General features: G+C 39.2%; 1 protein-coding gene across 1 annotated transcript; it reads right to left on the bottom strand.

Annotated features, from left to right (window-relative positions):
• Positions 1 to 280: 280 nt before the first annotated feature.
• Positions 281 to 17,927, bottom strand: LOC118817697 (C-type lectin domain family 18 member A-like). The gene is given in 13 exon segments (XM_036584549.1): positions 281 to 505; positions 2,170 to 2,261; positions 2,409 to 2,505; positions 3,614 to 3,743; positions 3,913 to 4,019; positions 4,246 to 4,338; positions 5,828 to 5,852; positions 5,854 to 5,936; positions 6,521 to 6,642; positions 6,976 to 7,073; positions 7,389 to 7,619; positions 16,536 to 16,627; positions 17,781 to 17,927. Coding segments are annotated over 13 exon segments (1,308 nt in total). The 5' UTR covers positions 17,881 to 17,927; the 3' UTR covers positions 281 to 467.
• Between the last annotated feature and the right edge of the window lie 1,654 nt (positions 17,928 to 19,581).

Below are 19,581 nucleotides of genomic sequence, written 5' to 3'. Positions count from 1 at the left end.
TTTTCAAAGTGGAAAAACAGGCAGAAACACCTGTGTATTTTTTTTTTCAGATTTGAAGGAGGAATGGGGCTTGATTTTCCTCTGAAAGATGAAAGCTTTAAATACTGTTCTGGTCTACCAGATCTTGCACGGTTGTTAGGAGTCCCATTTTCTCTCTATCTGTTAATCATTTTTTGAACATTCGTTTCCTGTTCTAGAAATAAATGTTTTTTCCCTTTTTAATTTTCCCCCTCCTTATAGAAGTGGATTATCTTACATCTAATCACCTCAGAAATATTGGCAAAAAAATGAAAAACTTGCACATAACTTGTACATTTTGACTAGAAATTAAACAAACCAAGGGTGATCTCTGACTTGGCTGCAGCAACCTACACTTGTGCTCGAAACACCAAACCAAGCACAGTTCAAACTAGATAGCAGCCCTGGATCAGTAGACTTCTGTCGTAGTCATGTAGTGCTCACAGCTCTCATCGGCCAAACTGCCACAGGGCAACATGCTCTGGACCTGCATGTAGACACATACATTCAAACATGTGCAAACACACACCCACACGAAGAAAGACTTAATCTTCAAACAGAAGATCACTCAGTGATACAAAGAACATAAGTAAAAGGAACTATGTGATGATTTACTTGAGAAATAAACTGTGTCACAAATCCTCTTTAATCCACAGAGTGCTACCGTGTGTGAATTAAAGGAAATGAATTTTTGGAAGAAAATGAAAGCACAAAATAACAGATGTCCTCTAAAAAATAACATAACATTAGGGCTTTCTCACACTTCAGTGCATGCTGCTGTTCTTAGCAACACTCTGTTCTGTAATTGGCATCTCAACAGCTCTATAAAAGCAACTGACTTATCAGTGTAGTGATAGTCAGTGGCCTTCAAAGAGCAGGGAAGAGCAGTATGGTACACATGATTCTCTGAAGCACTCCTGTCTAGACTCAGCTGCTCTATATGACCGCGAGTGCCCTCTTCTAGGCTCCTTGTTTACCACTTATCACTTTAATGCCAATTAACAGCGTGTGTAAATGCAGCTCCTCCGTCAGCCTGGCAGGGGGTGGATACAGACAGACCGAAAGCAATTAATCCCAGTCAGACTTTTTTCTTCCCACAATTTGTTGCTCCATTGAATTCACTCGAAGAAAGTTTGATTCTCAGTATGTGTGTCCCTGTGTGCATTTTCCAGGTGCGTGTGCCCTCAACGCTCCACTCGCCCCAGACGATCGTTTTCTGTCGATCAGGTCTTTTAAGATTAAGAGCTTTCAAACAACATGTTGTTAAAGTGTCACCGTGGCAACAATGACTGCATTAAGTCACCCTCATTAATCAATAAGCACTGCACAAAAACAAAGCAAAACAAAACAGATCAAAACCAAACAAGATAAAAGCCACTTTGGTTCTAATCGCAGCACACTCAAAGTTCCTGCACCCCTGGGAGGCTATTCAAACAATGGCCAGCAGCACCAAGGGAGGGGCATGTATTGATCTCAAAAAAGCCCTTTATGATGAATGCCACAGAGTCCTGCTGAGCATCATTAAGATGCTACAGTGGTTCAGTTGATGTTTTCACTCATAAACCCGAGGACTCATAAAGGGGAGAGCAGAAGAGCAGCTAAAACGCTGCCTGAGTTTATGTGCTGTCTTTGGTTTTATACCCTCCACTTCGGCACCTCTGAACAAGCCACTAAGGACTGTCTGGAGCATCTGCCTCAGGGCTAGCACTGCATTTACCCCTCTAGTTGTCGGAAGCAATGTGCTGCTATCCTCTTCAGCATCATTTGGTTGTCATAGTGAAGTTATCTATGCGGTTCTGATCTATTGACGTGAGAGGGATTGAACAGTCAGATCCTTCCAGGCTGATATTTGTTAAAGCCTGGGATCATTTTCAATGTGATCAGAATAGTAATGCAATTCACTTGTAGCTGCCTCTAAAATGGACATTGCACTAAAGAAACGTTAATGAATGATGGACTATGAATCAATGTTATGCATTAAAAAATTAGCTACCGAATTCACTATAATGATTTAGTTTAGTGATGGACAACAAATTAATGTTATGAATCACTATTATGCCCTAAAAAAACTAGCTACCAAATACTACTAATAAATAGTGACAAAGGTATTTATTATCAGTGAAGCTCACTGATGACATTGTTGTTACTCACCAAACTGGCAGATGTATCTGTTGCGAGTCTTACAGCGTTGGTCATTCCAGTTGAAGGCACTGGCTGCTTGCAGTTCTACACAGTTCCCAAAGCTAAAGTCAGAGAGTGAAAAGAGGGACACCCAATGGTCAAACACAAACACTACAGTTCCCTGCCATCATCAGCCTGTGAACAAATAGTCCAGTTCTGATATTCAGTTTAGTTGCTTCTACACATTTTATAGTACTGCACTTTCTCACCCCTGATTGTCTGGCTGTCCAAAAGCAAAGCTGGTAAAAGATGGGATCTCCCCTGTGTCCCAGCGAAATAAGTCTTTCAGTGGTTTATTTGTCAAACCTGTTTTCATAAAAATAGAAAAAGGTTTATTCATTTTGTGCTTTGAGCTCAACTTTAGATGAGGAAATATTAAAGGATGTTTTACAGAGCCTGCAAAAGGTTGTGGCAAAAAGGGGAAATGCTTTTGTATTCAGTCACCATACTTGAATGTTTGTGTATATCAATTTTCTCAAAGATATACTTTATCAGGTCAACGTCTGTCTGAGAAGTCAACCCAAAATCAAAATAGCCTTTCTTTACCTTATTAGTTCATGTGGCTGATCATATAAGCCACTCATCACACCATACTATTTAAAAGATGAAATTTTGTCTTCCTGTAATCTTCTATTAAAATGTAAAGTTTTTTGCCGACCTCTAAAAAGTCTTCAATAACACTTCACTGTACAGTAGTGTTTATAAGCCTTCATATAGACATTACATACATATACATGTAGACATTAAGACATAATATAAATAATATAGACATAATTAGAACATTCTTACTGAGGTGAAATGACATAAAAATGGACCAAAGTAGCCTTTGTGACAATATATGCTTGTTGGAAAAAGCCTTTATAAATGTTTATGTAGGTTTATTGTGAAAAGTTTATGTAGGTGTTGTGCAGCCTTAAGAATGCTGTCCTTCAGTAGACTGTTACCAGGTCTTCTGGTTTTAGGCTATGTCACCATGCACCAATAGACAGGGGAAACAATGTTAACCATCAAAAAAATAATAATCATATCATAATAGTAACAGAATGTTTCTCCTCCCTGTAGCCCCATCATTGAGCGAGACCCTCCCTGATGTCGTGTTTCTCTCTGAAACACATTATGGTATCGAAAGAAAATGCATAATGATTTCTGATTTATGTTGACTATATTGTTAGTGAAGGAAAGTAAACAGTTTTTGCAAGACAATAAAAAAGATTTCTTGTAAATGCTAAAGTTTTGCAAGGGAACGCAAGAGTGTTTCGCTCAATTTTTGCTAAATTTTTTCTTTCAGGCTCCATGACATCAAGAAGATCAACAGCTACACAAACAGAGATGACAACGACAATAAATGCTTGATATGGATATCACACAGTATTAAAATGCACTTTGCCACATTGTTAGAATGAAGCGTCCTCACCTATCCAGAAATTGCGGGTTTCAAAGTCAGGGTCAGTCACCTCGTTGGTGTTCTCCAGCTGGCTGAGGTAAAAGGCCATGATGTCCTGGACCTTCTGATTGGTCACCTGAGCTAGAATGCCCCCTCTTTCCTGCCAGCATAAACATAAAACTAGAACTTGTGTCTATGGGAGAGCACTCGAGGCCTGTTTTTAGAGACCTGATGTAGACTAATTGAACTGATACACACACAGATGGACTGTAAGTGTAGAGTCACAGGTGTATGAATGGTAAGATCCATCTGTGTGTAATCTTTCTCACCTGACAGCGCAGCTTGGCTGTGTAGTATGTCTCAGCTTCAGAGGACACCATGAAGCATTTGCCATCTATCTGCATGTCACAGCTATGGTAGGGAAAGCTCAGCTTCTCTACAGAACAGCAGCAGAGGATGAGTAAGCAAGCAGTCTTCAAAGCCGAGGATTTATTTTGGCTCAGACTTAAACTGGGAGAGATTTTGTTTGGCACAGTAGGGATCAGTGAAGGGGGGTCATATTAAAAACAGTCTCAGCTGAGGGAAGAGTCAATGGCTTAGCAAATGAGCAAAGCTGCCACAGATAAATCATGCCAAGACCATCCTAATGCTCACCCACTCACCTGCACACTCCGCTCCCCCGTAACCTACATCACACAGACAGGAACACTCCTCCTCCTTGTACCGCCCATGTACACACTGTACACTGCAGCGCACTGAAACATGTCAACAGACCACACGCATCAGAACAAATCTGTTCAGACAAAAAGGAGAGGCAAAGAGAGAATGGCACAAGGCATGCATTTAAAGCAGACACAAAGGAGTAGAGATGTCACATTTCGCATATGAGTGTTACACGTGTATGCAAAAGTTCGGGCTCCCCTGTCAAAATTACAGGTTTGTTGTAGTCTTCTAAGAAAAACAAGTGAACACATCCTTTACAAAGAACACATTTCTGCACATTTTAATGCACAGTTACTATTTTTATGCTAAATTTAACATAATGGAGAAAAAATAATAAATAAAACATATTGTACATTGTATTTTTTCCAATATGTTAAACTCTAATAAATGCAAATAAATAAGAACTATGCATTAAAAGTTTTAGAAAAATGCAATATTAAAATGTATTCTCTGTAGAGGATGTGTTAATTCATTTTTACCTAGAAAGTTAATAAAACATGTAATGTCACTGAGGTCGTTTAACCTTTTGCATACAACTGTATAGTAAGGGATGCACAATGACACTGGAATGACATATCAGTGTTGGCAGTATCAGCATTGGACCGATGTTTAGATTTGACCAATATTTCAAACCGATATGTGATGATTTATTGAACATACTCTGCAAGAGCAGAATGTTTAGATGATGTTGGGCTGCTACTGTGAAATATGAAATTGCATTTGTAACCCTCTACAAGAAGTGTCACATTCTTCTACACTGACTGTAATAATGATCTAGCCCCAATTTCTACATTATATTAATGGCATCACCATGTATATGTGTATGAAAAATCTAGGTTCATCTTTAGTGATAGTGTATACAAAACACTAAAAAATCCTTTTTTGAAAACAAATAATCACAACACTGCAAAAACAAAGTCTAAAATGTATCGCACTAATGTACATACTAAAAATAAAGTCATTTTTTATCACATTTTGAAGTGATTTATAGCCTAGCATTTTGCCACTGTTGCAACAAACCTTGTTTCTCCAAAACAGTACATTTATAGAATGGAAAGTTCTTTAGCAAATATGTTTCTAACTTTAATTTAAATTAACGTAACAAGATTTTCATTCCAATTTATTTTGGAGCATTTCTACTGGTCTACTTGACATGAAACACTTACATGATGTTTAGGGCAGTTGGCATTATCAAATGGTGAAAAATGAAAAGAATAAAAAAAATAAAGAATGGTTGATGATATCTTACCTAAATTTGGATTGGTTTTATTAACTTTAACATTCTTCAAGTGTGCAGTATGTGACTGCATCTACAAAAATATAAATGTCGGATCAGTACTTGGTTTTGGCAGATTTTGCTATTACATGATTCGAATCAAGATAAGGATCGTGGAGCAAAAAAACTTGATAAGAACATCCCTAGGTGGCACTGAAAGGTCAGTCTGTCAGCCTGAAACACCAGTGATGACTCCACAGGGCCCCATGCCGACATTATACAATGCTGAGAGAAAGGACAGTTACCCTGGCAGAAGCGGCCAGTGAACCCCAGGGGCACAGTGACACTGGCATGAAGAGACATTCAGCTGTCCATGCTGCCCACAACTCATACGACATGGGTTTCGGGGGGTCTCTGAAACAAGACACACATGCACGCACAAGACACAGGTTACAGCAAACACCTAAAGTCAAGAGGAGACAAAATGGACACAAAAAAGCATGGCACATTCTTCTTAAGCACGCTGATGTAGTTTATCCTTGAAATGAGTGGGGTCAGAGAAAAGCATTTGTCCATTAAATCTCTTAAAATAAGGCATGGGTGAGCTTTATTAACTAAAATACCACGGCATAAACACTGTTGAAGCCAGGCACTTTTACCCACGACGTCCTTATCTCAGAATGAATAACTGCAACAAAGGAGTAGTGTGTACACTTTGCCTACAAAAATAACTTTTATCATGCCACTTAAACACAGCTTGTCTAATGAAAGGCACACGGAAAACATTTTAAGTGAAGATTCCCTTGATCTAGCAAACTCTTCTAAAGACCAGCACTGCACAAGCATAAAACATGGCATAAAATGTAAATCAGCATGGCTTCTTTTTTGTGAGATATCTAAAGGTATACTGCTGTACTTGAGTTTCATAGCTATTTTGGCTAATGTTTTAAAGGTCGACCAAAAATTATCACTCAGTGGCCTGCTGTGGGTGTTCTCACCACACAAACCGCCAACATGGTCCCAAAGCCGGAAGCAGCCAGACATAGAAGATGTACAGAGAGAGCAGTAAACTCCTGATTTATAGGGCACCACCTGCCTGCCGTTCACCTCCCAGTTTCCCCTGCACACACACAGTGAGAGGGCTTACATGTCATGTCATCAGAAAACAAAATGTGTTAGGCCGTGCACCGCTCCCCCCTACATTAGTAAACAGACACCAGTAAACAGAATTATGTTACCAAAACCTCAATATGTTTTTCTTTCTTAATTGAAAAGTAACGGTGAAGGTCAAATATTAGGGCCTTTCAAAAGAAGGCAGAAGAAGGTGCAGTCTTGCCAATCTTTTGATTTGCAGCATATGTGTGAAAAGGCAGCAGCCTGCCACAGAAACATGAATACATGGCTACACTTGAATAAATACCATGACAAACATCCAAACAGCAGGCTCTCTTACCCCGGGGAATATGCACAGACAAACAGGTCCAAGTGCACTGCTCCGCTTCTACACACATGCACGGCACAGCCCACCTGACTGGATGTGGCCCACACCAGCTGACACACAGAAGCACACAGAACACACTGGATAATGTTGTAACAGCTGTCATCATTCCCAGAAAGGAGCACTGCCATAAAACTTTCAACATCCTGAAAGCATAAATTAACCGATTTGTTAAATGTTATGAGTGTCTAGTATTGGTCTTGGGAGGCCAGAGTCCAGCACAGTTTAGTGATGTCCCTAATCTAACAGATCTGATTCAACTTATCTATTAGTGACCAGGTTTACTGGGTGTAATTGAGCACGAATCACCAAACTCTACTCGACTCTAACCCTTCAGGACCAGAGGTGGACACCGTCCAAAAAATCACCTGTGTGTAATGCTGGCAGGTGCCATTGTTCCTGCACTGACCACTTTGGTAGATGTAGTCCTGGCCCTCCTGGAACCAGAAATTGATGACCTCAGGAAAGGAGGCCTCACCATGAGGGGACTGATGGATATTCCACCCAGTGTGCTCCATGTGTCCTTCTAATCGAGTACTGTCCTTTGAGCAGGACTCAGCCCTTTCTTGAGCCAGTCCAGCTAGCATCTCACTCCACTCCTGGAAAGAAATGAATGGTTCTCCATGAATCAGAAAGATACAGCTCAAAGTCCAAAAAGAGCATTTTCGTTCCTAGTCCTGGAGTACCACTGCCCTGCATTATTTAAGATTTGAGCTACTCTAATACATCAACTTCAACTCAAAAAAGGCTTATTAATAAACTGATGAGTAGAAATAGCTGTACTGGGAGCAAAAGAAACACTCAAAGGCAAGGCAAAGATCAAGAAACACTGCTTTGAAAGAAAGAGAAAGATCTAACTTTGGCATACTTTTTTATAGACAAGATGTCAAACAAGCACTGGGTAGCATGAACCAAGTAACGGACAGCAACTGAACTGAAAGGTGTTATCTAAATACAGGTAAGTTATTAAAAGTCTCCTAACTCTTGCAGACAGTTGCTCCTTGGGATAGCCCAAACAGTTAGTGCGCAAGCAAGAACAGACAGACGCCTTGAGGGGCAAGGGGATAAGACAATGTCACACTACAGTCTTAATTTAGACAAGTAGAGTCTTAAATAAGATTGCAGATAGCTGATCATTTTCTTCAAGAATGCACCGCCAATCTTGGTTTTCCAAGCCAGATCTGCATCTTAAGGAAAGTGGTAAAAAAATAAGATGGAAGTGTACATTGTCAGCATATTTATTTTGTTACTATAGTCCAGAAATTATTGTAATATAATATATATTACAATGTATTGCAATACATTTGCGGTGTATAACATGATAAATAGGATGAAGGAATGATGGGATATATGTAAGTGTGTGTGTGTGTGTGTGTGTGTGTGTGTGTGTGTGTGTGTGTGTGTTTGCAAGCGTTTAAAACATCTCCCCTTTCCAACATTGCTCAGGGCTTTAGTAAGTTTCCCTTAGACAAATGAAACACTCAGTGCATCTCCAATGAAGGATCTCAGATAATGATCTATGTTCCATGAACAGCAGCAGTGAACTGTAAATGGGGGAGCTGAAGAGCAAGGGATGAGAGATTCCTCTTCCTGAGCTGAGGGGATCAGAGGAAGGGAGGTGGTGAAACTGGATAAGCCTGTGGTAGTAACAGGTAAGGCTGACTTGTCAAGAATAACAGAGGTCAGCACAAACCTATTGGGAATTATGTCACAAGTGGAAATTTAAGATTAATCAATCAAGCCACCCAAACAGGTCAGAAAGAAAAGTTCAGAAAACAAGTTCAGTATGATTTGGAGAATAGCACTCTTGGTCCAGAATTGCACTCAGTTGTACTGGCCACTCACTGGCCATTGTCTTTGAATAAGTGTAAGACATATGGCCTTATATTCTCAAAAAATGTTTGAGAAAAATATTATTTACACACTGCTATTTGCATATCATGCTGTTTTAGTACGTGCTGTGACCCAATTTATCTGTTTGTTTTAAAGGCCCATATCCTACATTTTCCTTTTACCTTATTTTATCCCTTCTGTCAATTTATGGCACCAACAGTGCCACTGATGGGGGGCACTAAAAAAGTGCCAACTGATTTCCACCAGAGAGGCCTCCAAATCCCCAAATGTTACATAGTGTAGCTTTTATACATCATGAAAAGCATGAAAAAAAAATTATATATATATATATATGCTAAGCATAACATTTGATTTGATTTTTCCCAATATCTTCAATTCAGCAAATAAACATTCATTAAAATTTAATTTAAATAAAATGTGCAGAAGTGTGTTCTCTGTAGAGGATGTGTGCTTATGTTTGCTTAAAAAATCAACAAAACATGTAATTTGACCAGGGACACTCAAACTTTTGCATATGACTGTACATGTAAATCTGATATGCCTTATGTGACATCACAAAAAACAAATTCAAAACGGGCTGTTTAATAGGAAGCTTAATTTCCATATATGGACTGGGTAGACTGGGCTGGAGAGTGAACAATACACTTTGAAACAACAATGCTGTGTTTACATGTTGGAGTTAAAAAAAAATGCTGTTCCACACCTCATAGCAACTGTCAGTGGCATGAAGCCACACAAACATTGTCACTGTGACAGCATTACCAGTAAAAATGGATGATGATCAGAGGAAGACTTCAGCAGTGCTGAGTGTTTATTTAAGGTGGAAAAAGGCAGGAGGATGCTCTTTACTCTTTTAATTTTTGTTGTATAATACAGTTTGTCTGGACATTTGGCATCTATAGCTCCCAAAAAAACTAACATCTGGTTTATTTCACCACTGTAGTTGATGGCAAAAGTTGGGAAAATTGAACCCTCCACTTACTGTGTAGCAAACAGAGCAATGCCACTAGTAGTGGCAGCTCCGTTGCAGCTCCATTGAAAACAATGGAATATCCGGTTTGCCATCAGCCATCTACCAACATGTAAACTCAGCATAATAATGTTTAGAGTCTACATTAAACTCTTAAAAAAGGGAGGAAGAATCACTTTTCCATGATATGGGATCTTCAGTGTTTTAGACATAGCCATTGGCCTTCCTGGCCAGGGCTCACTCAGGAGAAGAAAGTATAGAAGGCTGACACCAAACTGAATCAGGAGAGAGAAGTGACTCATTGCTGGGCTTTAGCCAAACTACAGATGAGATGACAAATTGCCAGTGAAAGGCCCCACACAAGCACACCCATTTTGCCTGAGTCCAAAGGCTGTGACATTATTGTGAATGCTCAGACTCTAGGTATGACTGACTTCCTGTGTCATACACCCTCTTCTCTTGTTTCTTTACTCTCCCACTGTGCTTTAGAAATAAAGCCACTGTATGTGTCATTCTCTAGATAATCTGCTTGACCTGGTCTTCTCCTCTGACCTCCAAATAGCAGCAGAGTGTCTATGTGGCCACCAGCATGACACGCCTGGGCAGTGGCAGCATGTTCCCATGGAAACGGCTGTCACCACTCCAAAACCTAGCGTGAAATCAAGGAAGGGGGGGCGCAGTTTCCGCAGATGTGGTTTCACAGCGGGCCCCCCCAGGAACGGGTCCTGTTTCAGGCAGCCTGAGACCCAGGCTGAGGAGGGGAGGGAGAACACAGCCAGCGTTCGCTGGCACAAATCAACGACCAAGTCATCCGAGCCATCCCATTCCCACCCACGCTATAGACAGAGATGAAACTCAGACAGGCCATCAGCAGGTCTCCTTTAGCCACAGCCCTCCCCATCCTGCCCTATCTTTCCACACTCGCTCTCTGTAAAGCCTCAGAGATGCTGCCAGCTCTCTGTCACCCCACGGCCTCCTCTCTAGAGGCAGAGCTCCTTACGGACTGACAGCGTGCATTTAGCTCTGCTCACAGTGGAAGACTGCAAATGCTTGTGTGCTAAAAAACAACAATTCTCTTCCTACTCTAAAGCAATGAAACCAGCCAAACACATCCCAGTGATTTTCTCTTGAGTGATTTAAGATGGACAGGCAGATGGATGGTTTTCTAAAAAAAGAGCATCTAAATGGAATTCCATATAACTCTTTATTTATTATATTTAACAATAAATATTATTCTGACTTACTTTAAATATACAATCTGTATGATTAATGGTATGATCCATCACTATTCTGCCTAGTCTTTGAAGTCCATTAGAGATTACAGTAAACAGCATGTCAGACAATTATGCCATCCACTGCAGATGGACTAGTGACCGGTTTTAATGATATGCTGTGATATAAAACTTAATAAAATTAAAATTGTAATAATTCCTATGACCACGTATGTGACAGGACAACATAGGCTTGTGAAAACCATGCTGGAGGGAGCTTAGATTGTTTTATAGTTGAACAGCTTTGGTGAAATGTTTTTAATGCATTTTTTAAAAAAAAATCTGTGTATTTTAACAATATTGTAAACCATGATCATTTTAATCACTCATCTTTCATCCTGTCTCATCTCTACCATCCATCCACTTCAAACTACATTAACTATTTATGCCTCATTTCAGAATATATCAGTTGAAAGAGAAAGCTATTACAACATTATTGGAATAAAAACAGAGTAAAACTGCATTTTGCCGAGTTTAATGTGTTATTTGTCAAGTTATGCAGTATTCTGTAGCACAGCACTGCATCTCTCTGCCTCACTGTTTTGACAGAATTCAACATTTTTAATTGATTTTATGTTTTTGCACATCAATGACCTCTCACTATAATGCCCGACATGCATTCCACAAATACATTATCTATGTAATTTCTGTCATATAAGTAATCCATTCTCTCCACTGTAACGATGATTTGAAGACAGTTATATGGTTGCAATGAGATATCCTTAGTAGTAATGTTAACTGTCTGGTTTTCTACTACATTCGCCAGCTAACAAAAACATGAAAAAAAAAATTCAAAACAGTTCACCCCAAAAATTCACCCCAAAGCTGCTGGAGTTTTGCCAAAGTTCTTTATCCATTTATAATTTCTGTGATATGATATACCCCTAAAACTAAAAAGAGAAGACCACACATTGAATTTGAAAAGTTAAACGGATTATAACATTTAATTAAAAAAATGTTACTTTTTTTGTCAGAATTACAGGAACATGAAGAAGGAAACATAATTAAAAGACTGGAGAAAAATAGAGAAAAACAATCTCAAAAGGTCAACACGTTCACACAAACACATATAATCTCACATCACATGCAAAAGCTTAACTAAGACAAAAGCTTAAAGAAAATACTCTAAGTCAAAAGAGAAAGACAGACAGCAGAAAGACAGACAGAGAGAGAGAGAGAGAGAGAGAGAGAGAGAGAGAGGGGTGGGTGAGTGCACCCACAGGTGTCTTCTCCCCCAACACAGACTTGGTCAAAGCAGTTATAGCTGTATGCAAATTATATGCAGAATAGACAATCTACATATACAACTGCTGATTCATCATGGCAAATCTAAACTACTATGAGGCAGACTTATATAGGCTCAGAAACAAAACTGAACACAGTATCATTGGTGAGATTCATTCAACAAAGACAGTGCTCCTCATGTGCATCTTAATGACATCAGCAAGAGTCACTCTCAGCCAGGCACAAGGCCTTGAAGGTTCCCAACTGGTCACCAAGTTCCAGCTCCTGAACCACAGGGCTCTGCCATGTCTGGTAGGCTAGACTGGAGGCATAAAATCCTTATCTCGTTTCACAGCGTCCTTCTCGAAGAATATGTCACAAGCTTTACAGAAACACAAAGAACTATATTTCCTAGGTATAAGAAATATATCCATAAGAAAAATACTCTATATTAAAAAGATTTAAATTTGATCACGGGAGATAATCTACATCCCTTCAGTAGCATGCAAATAAGCATGTTTACCACAGTTGTAGCGATGGTTAGATTTTTCCCTTGCAGATGTTTCATTTAATTTGAACATACACAGTTTACATATAGAGATATGCTATACAGACATACAAGCTGTGTCAGTATGCATAAATTCTGCAGAAGTTTTGATTTGTGCAGACAGGCACACACAGCAGAGACCCTTGCTTCTCTCCATATTCCATTTCACACTCCACACAGATCTGAAGAAATGACCTCGCTTTCATTATTGTGCTGCTGAAGTTTGAAAGAGCGGTACTTCCCACAACACACACACACACACACACACACACACACACACACACACACGCACACACACACACACACTTCCCCCAACTCTTCTTTTTCAGTTACACACTCCATCATTCCAAATGCTCTCAGTCTCCATTCACTTCAAGAACCATAAGAGGGGTCACCAGGAGAAAAAAAGGACCATCATTTGAGAAACTTTATGAAATTAGGGAATCTTATCTCCCTCTGAAAGGAAGGCTTAGAGCTCCAGTGTGAGACTCTAATCTCTTTACAGCCACAGACAATCAGACTGCTCTTATGGATTCCTGCGCAAATATTCCCGAACGATAATCACAAAGCTGCCTCAGCCCAAAGCCTTTTCAAATTTATCACTAAAGCACTTTAATATCCCTCTTCAACTCCCCAGGAACTCCACTGTGAGGCTTTGAAGAAATTACCTGAAATACTGCAGACTTGAATGCAAAATGGAGAGTGATGACAACACATCCTCCATCTTATTTATGTGCTATAAGCCGTGCAAAGGCTGCAACATGAAATACTGAGTGAAATATAGAGTGCTTGTGATTTTATCATTATATATAGTGTGTGAAGTATTTGAACATGTGGCTTTTCTGAAGTTTTTTTTTCTGGGTAAAATGCTATGACATTAAAGAAGAAAATATCAAGTGAACAGAATGGATCATATCTTTATGTGATCTACTAAATATCTACCATGTACAGTACTGTTCAAAAGTCAAAGACCACCCCTTGTTTATTCAAGTTCCTACACTTTTCAACAACTTGCCTTCTGATTTTCAAAGGAATATTTTCTGCAGGAATATTTTTAAACATCTCAAGTTCAGTCTTAGAAGTTGGTTGCATTTTCTGCTTCTCGTGATACAAGCAATATAAAACACATTCAACAATGTTGAGGACTAGATTCTGGGGCAGGTGGTCCATTATTTTGAAAAAAAAAAACAGCAGTTTCCTCGTTTGTAAAATTTCTTCTTTTTTCTATTTACTTTTCTCAGTAAGGGCTTCTTGACTGCTATACATCCTTTCATACTCATAGTGTTGAGTTGTCTTCTCACAGTGGAAGGATGGACAGAAAAACGTGAATTGTTTTCAGATCTGAGTGGAGCTTGATTTTCTCCTCTCTCTTAAAGATGAAAGTTTTAAGTTCTGTTTATCTGATGATGACAGTTTTGGTGGTCTACCAGGTCTTGCACAATTGTTAGAAGTCCTAATTTCTCTGTCTCTTTAAATAATTTTTTAACTCCAATTTTGGAAACACCAGTTTTTTCACTTATTTTTCTTTGACTTTACCCTTCTTTGTGCAAGTGGATTATCTTATATGTAACCTTCTCAGAAATAATAAGTAACTCAATGGCCATGTTGACTGGAAATGAAAGAAATAAAGGGGAGTCTCTGACTTTTGCACAGTACTGTGTGTGTGTGTGTGTGTGTGTGTGTGTGTGTATATATACATATAGCTATTAACATTTCAGCACCACAGCATGTTACAAATTAATGGTTCGATGGGTCTTATACAAAGCATGATTAAGCACATAGGATGCCAAAATAAAATTGCACCAGCCTTTGTTACTGAATGTAGTAGCAGATGTGGCTCGTATACTGTAGCTCAACCTCTGACATGAGCTGTCTACAATGACTCAATTATGTGGGCTGGTCGTTTGTATTCTGTCTGGCAAGCCCTCTAAACCCGAGGAGGCCCATAAGGGCAGATCCACTCCAAACAGAGCGCATGGACATCAGGATTAGCGCCCCAGTGCGCCCTCATACAACAGCTGTGCTTACGATGCCACTGTGCCTGTGCACATTGATACCCAACTGTGTGAAATACCACTGTTTGGGATATCACTGTTTCGAGATAGGATATCCTTCAGAGAAAGAGGACTTCTGTTTGGATTAACTGCATTTTGAAATAAGAATAGCCTCCAAAAAGGCTCCAACTGTCTTTGGGAGTCACATTTCAAATGCCTGATAGGTGTTTTCATAACTATGTGCTTCTATCAGGAGAAACTGTGGGAAGTTTGTAAAGAGGATAAGTGTTCAAGGCCAATGGTTTCTGTCTGTTTGGGTTGATTCAACAGACAATTCCTTTACACACCACATCTGTCTTTCAAAAGTAGGGGGATTAAGCCATTTTGGGGGTGGGGGCTGATGGTACTCTGATTTTTTCTTGAGGTTTCTGATGATCCATTAACCCACTGCTCTAATAAAGAGCTCTGGCACTAGCCCAAAGTTGGATGCCGAGAGAAGGATCCTGAGAAACAGCAGAGAGTATTTCAGGCTGAGCTCTAGTTCAGGAAATGAACTATGCTAGGAAGTGCAGCATCACAGTTTTGTGATAATGTGTAGTTTTAGCAACTGAAGTTATATATGTACAGTACTGTGCAAAAGTCAGAGACCACCCTTCATTTATATAATTTCCAGTCAAAACATCTCTAAACAAGATTGAGAGAAAACAGACTGCTAACAACCATAAGACGCAAGACCTGGTAGACCACCACAACTGTCACCATCAGATAAACAGTACTTTAAGCTTTTATTTTTGAGAGAGAGGAGAAAATCAAGCTCCACTCTTGCTTCAGATATGAAAAAATCCACAGGTGTTTCTGTCCATCCTTCCACTGTGAGAAGGCAACTCAACGCTATGAGTATGAAAGGATGTGTAGCTGCCGTTAGTGAGAACAGGAAATAAAAAAAAAAATCTGTAAATAAAACAAAGGAGCTGCTGGTGTTCTCAGAACAATGGACTGACCACCCCAGACTCCAGACCTTAGCATCACTAACGCTGTTTGGGTTTACTTGGATTGTGAGAAGCAGAAAATGCAACCAACTTCTAAGACTGAACTTGACAGGTGTGGAAAAAAAATCCTACAAACTTCCTTGAAAAACTTGCTGAAATTTCATTGTTGAGGCTTCAACAGGGTCTCTGACCTTTGCTAAATACTGTCTGTTAAAGCTAGTCCTCACCTTTCAATTGTAAAGTATATAGCAAGAGCATGTTGGGATTGCTGTTCAGCTTTGAGAAGGATATTAACATTTTTGATAACTGAAAAAAAATAACAAAGTTTAAAACAAATGAAAAGAAAATCAGAAAGTAATACTCACAATACTAGCTGAATAACTGATTTGCATATTGTTCAACCCTAAAATTCATAGAGGTTCAAGGCAGTATTTTCTCTAGACATTTGACCAAAACAGTCCTTATAGATCTACAAAAATGTGCTTTAGATTCAAAGAACAATTCTGGAAGAAAAGGTACCCTCTTCATTCAGTGGGACCTCCTTGAATTCTTTCCTGATGGTAAGTGGGGGATTAAGACTCAGTGGCTAGTAAGAGGCTGGCAAGCTATGCTGATGCACCAGCAGACCTACATTAACGAGACATGAGCAAACAAAGGCAAACTCACCATTTTCTGCATATTTGCAGCCATGGGGCTGACCCGACTGCGCAGTCTATTGTGCTGTGTAACAATTTGAAAATGCTCCTTCACCCCGAGCCCTAGAATAAAAGAGAGGCCTGTAATGACTCTACTGCTAGAACGGATCCCCATAGCAACCAAATACAGGCGCGAGGTGCACAGGGTCAGGGTCAAACAGTGTGATGAAACAGTGCACAAAGGGCTCATATTTATTAACCACACCACTGCATTAATTACACTGAAATAGTCTCATATTACAGAGGTGAGCCTAAAACCAAGTTAAGTAAAAGAATTCTTACTTTAATTAGGTAATGAGTCAAGATGAAGTAAAAGTACACAAAGAAGTAAACAAAAAATATCAGGTGAAAACACTTCTCACATTCTCAGTTCTCAGTATATCCAGCATCAATCACTTAGGAACTGGGGTTTCTTACGTGCTATTCTTCTCTTTTTGGGATAGTTTTGGTGTAATTAAAATGCTAAAGCTCTAAGGTGACAGGCTAACAGTTTGACAGATATTGAATTTAAACACGGAAAGGAATTCCTGACTAAATGTGAAATACTAAAATAGAATTGGGTAAAATGTATTTCCTTTTCTCATATATATCTTTATATATAGGTTGTAAAAGGTAACACATTTGTACCTGAAGAAGCTTAAGTCTCATCTAAGGCAAAGAAAAAGCCCAGAATTGAATTAGAGAGTGAAAAGGGCACTGCAAACCCACTAGACTTAACTAAAATAGATCACATAACGAGAGCTTTTACAGACTTATCATTCAAATGTTAAGAGTGAAATGGTAGGAGTTGTCCAGCACTGTACCTTCCTTTAACATGAGAAAAAGTCAAATTAAAATGATTGGACAAAGGTCACATTGACTGTAAGCCTGACCTCTGGTGGAGACATGGACAATATTTCACTTAATAAGTAGACTAATTCAGTGGTTGGCCTTTGAAAGAAAACGAATCATCATTCTTAATTTGCCTGCTGATTACTGGGTAATTTATTTTTTATCTGTATCAGAACAGTGTAACCTAAACCCTGAAATTTATCTCCCCAACCATTTTAGATCCATAAAAGAAATAGGATTACAAATCTTATCTACACTAAAAACATCAATCAGCTTAAATCTCACATACACACTACTTCAAAAGTGTTCTCCTACTTCATAAACTTCTAACACACATTGATTTGGGCCATGCTATGCTAAAATATGCTGATAAAGGTTGGCTTACCCTTCACAGGTGACACGGTCCGGCTGGTGCATGTGCTCAAAACGGAGAGAATAACTGTTAGAAATGGAGCTAAACGATGGGGGCCTGTGGAAGACCTCATGGCTGTGGAGCTGCACCGTGCCAGAGAAGCAGCACTTAGACATGAAGTGTGACTGTGGCTGTGTCCCACCCAGATCTCCCTCCCTCCACAGCCCCCCTTCTCTCTCTCTCTTTCAGCGTCAATAGCAGCACTTTCACAGAGAGCTTCTTCATTCTGTTGGCACAGTGCTCACATGAGGTAACCTGTAAACACACTTCAGGCATGTCTAGCCTCCTCTGTTAAAGTCGTAAGCTACTCTGTGATTTTGATACAAAACAGTGGTGACTCTTATGTGCAAAAACTGGTGGAAAGTGTTATCAAATGTTAATTTAGAAAGAAAAGCCAAGTACCAAGTAGCTAGTAAGCTGATGAAACACTTTTTGAAGCTCTATTGGAGTGATTTCACTGTGTTCGTGAAATCAATATAATTCAAAGCACATTAATCATTTCAGTGAAGTTTGTAAAGTACAGAAAAAAAAAGATTTTTCTTTCAAATTCTGACAGCTGTTATATCATCTGCTCAAAAGGTATATATTATATCTATGAATTTCTGTCATTATATAAGGAGAATACTATGAGAATAAAAATACATCTGTCTGCTTTGACTGAAAACTACATAGCAGTAGCAGAACTGTCTGGAGAACAGTGATATTTGTGTGTAATTACAGACTGGCACAATCAAACTAACAGTTTTTTTGTAACTGTTGAGGTAGATACCTCAGAATCCATAAGAATGATTATCTACAGTGACTGCCCTTAGTGTCTGGCCTATTAGTTCTCTTTGTGCTATCATGGCTCATCATGTTCTCTCTGTAGTGTCCTTAATTCCTGTATGAGCCTCATAAAGGCCTAATTACTTAAATGTGGGATTATGTGCTTCACTCTTATATCAGACAAGTTCAGAGTCATGCACAATTGTCATAGCCTGAAGCCATAAGCTGAATGATGGCAATGCTTCTAGACAAGTGACAAAAGGAGTTTCTGGGATAGGCACTTCAAACCCACTCTGAAATGCTGTCAACAAGAGCAAGTAGCTATGGTTGTCTGAGCATCTGGATAGAATATTCTAGAGTTAGCCTGATTTGCACAGTGCAGGGAAAGCCAATGCTCCACTTCTGAAATCATGTCATGCAAAGCAGCTCTTCATCACAACCATCCTTCATCTTCATTAGAAGTCTAAATGATGTTTTTAAATGTAATCTAACATGACTGTTCCCGATAAATCATCTGGATAAGGCCTCTTCTCGGGGGTCTATGGTTTTGTATGAAGGGACAATCGCATTGCTGTGTTTCATGGTTTCCAGTGTGGGTCTGGCTCCTGAAGTGTAATCTAAACACTCAGACGAGGGGATCCAGTAGAAGCTCCTGCTAACAATCCTGCTCTGGTTCTCATTAAAGCAGTAACTAAATCTTCTGTTTTATTACGGTTTTATTTTTTATAATGCATTTCTTGATGACTATGGTAGTGCTGTTAATGATGTTAAATGTAGTACTCGACATGTTCAGTGACAATGGGTCATCCATGGTACAATCATCCATGGTCAAATTTTGTTTTGTTGATTTTCTAAGTAAAAAATAAGTTATCACATCCTCTACAGAGAATAAATGTAAATGTGGCATTTAGTGCACAATTTACACAATTGTTTAACATATTGGGAAAAATATGTTCCACAACTTTTGCACAGGACACAATTTTATGTTTATCACCTTTAATTTGACCGA

This window comes from Colossoma macropomum, unplaced genomic scaffold, assembly GCF_904425465.1.
Source record: "Colossoma macropomum unplaced genomic scaffold, Colossoma_macropomum, whole genome shotgun sequence".
Taxonomy (NCBI): Eukaryota; Metazoa; Chordata; class Actinopteri; order Characiformes; family Serrasalmidae; genus Colossoma; species Colossoma macropomum.
Note: the sequence above shows the minus strand (reverse complement) of the source record. Positions and strands in the feature narration are given on the sequence as shown.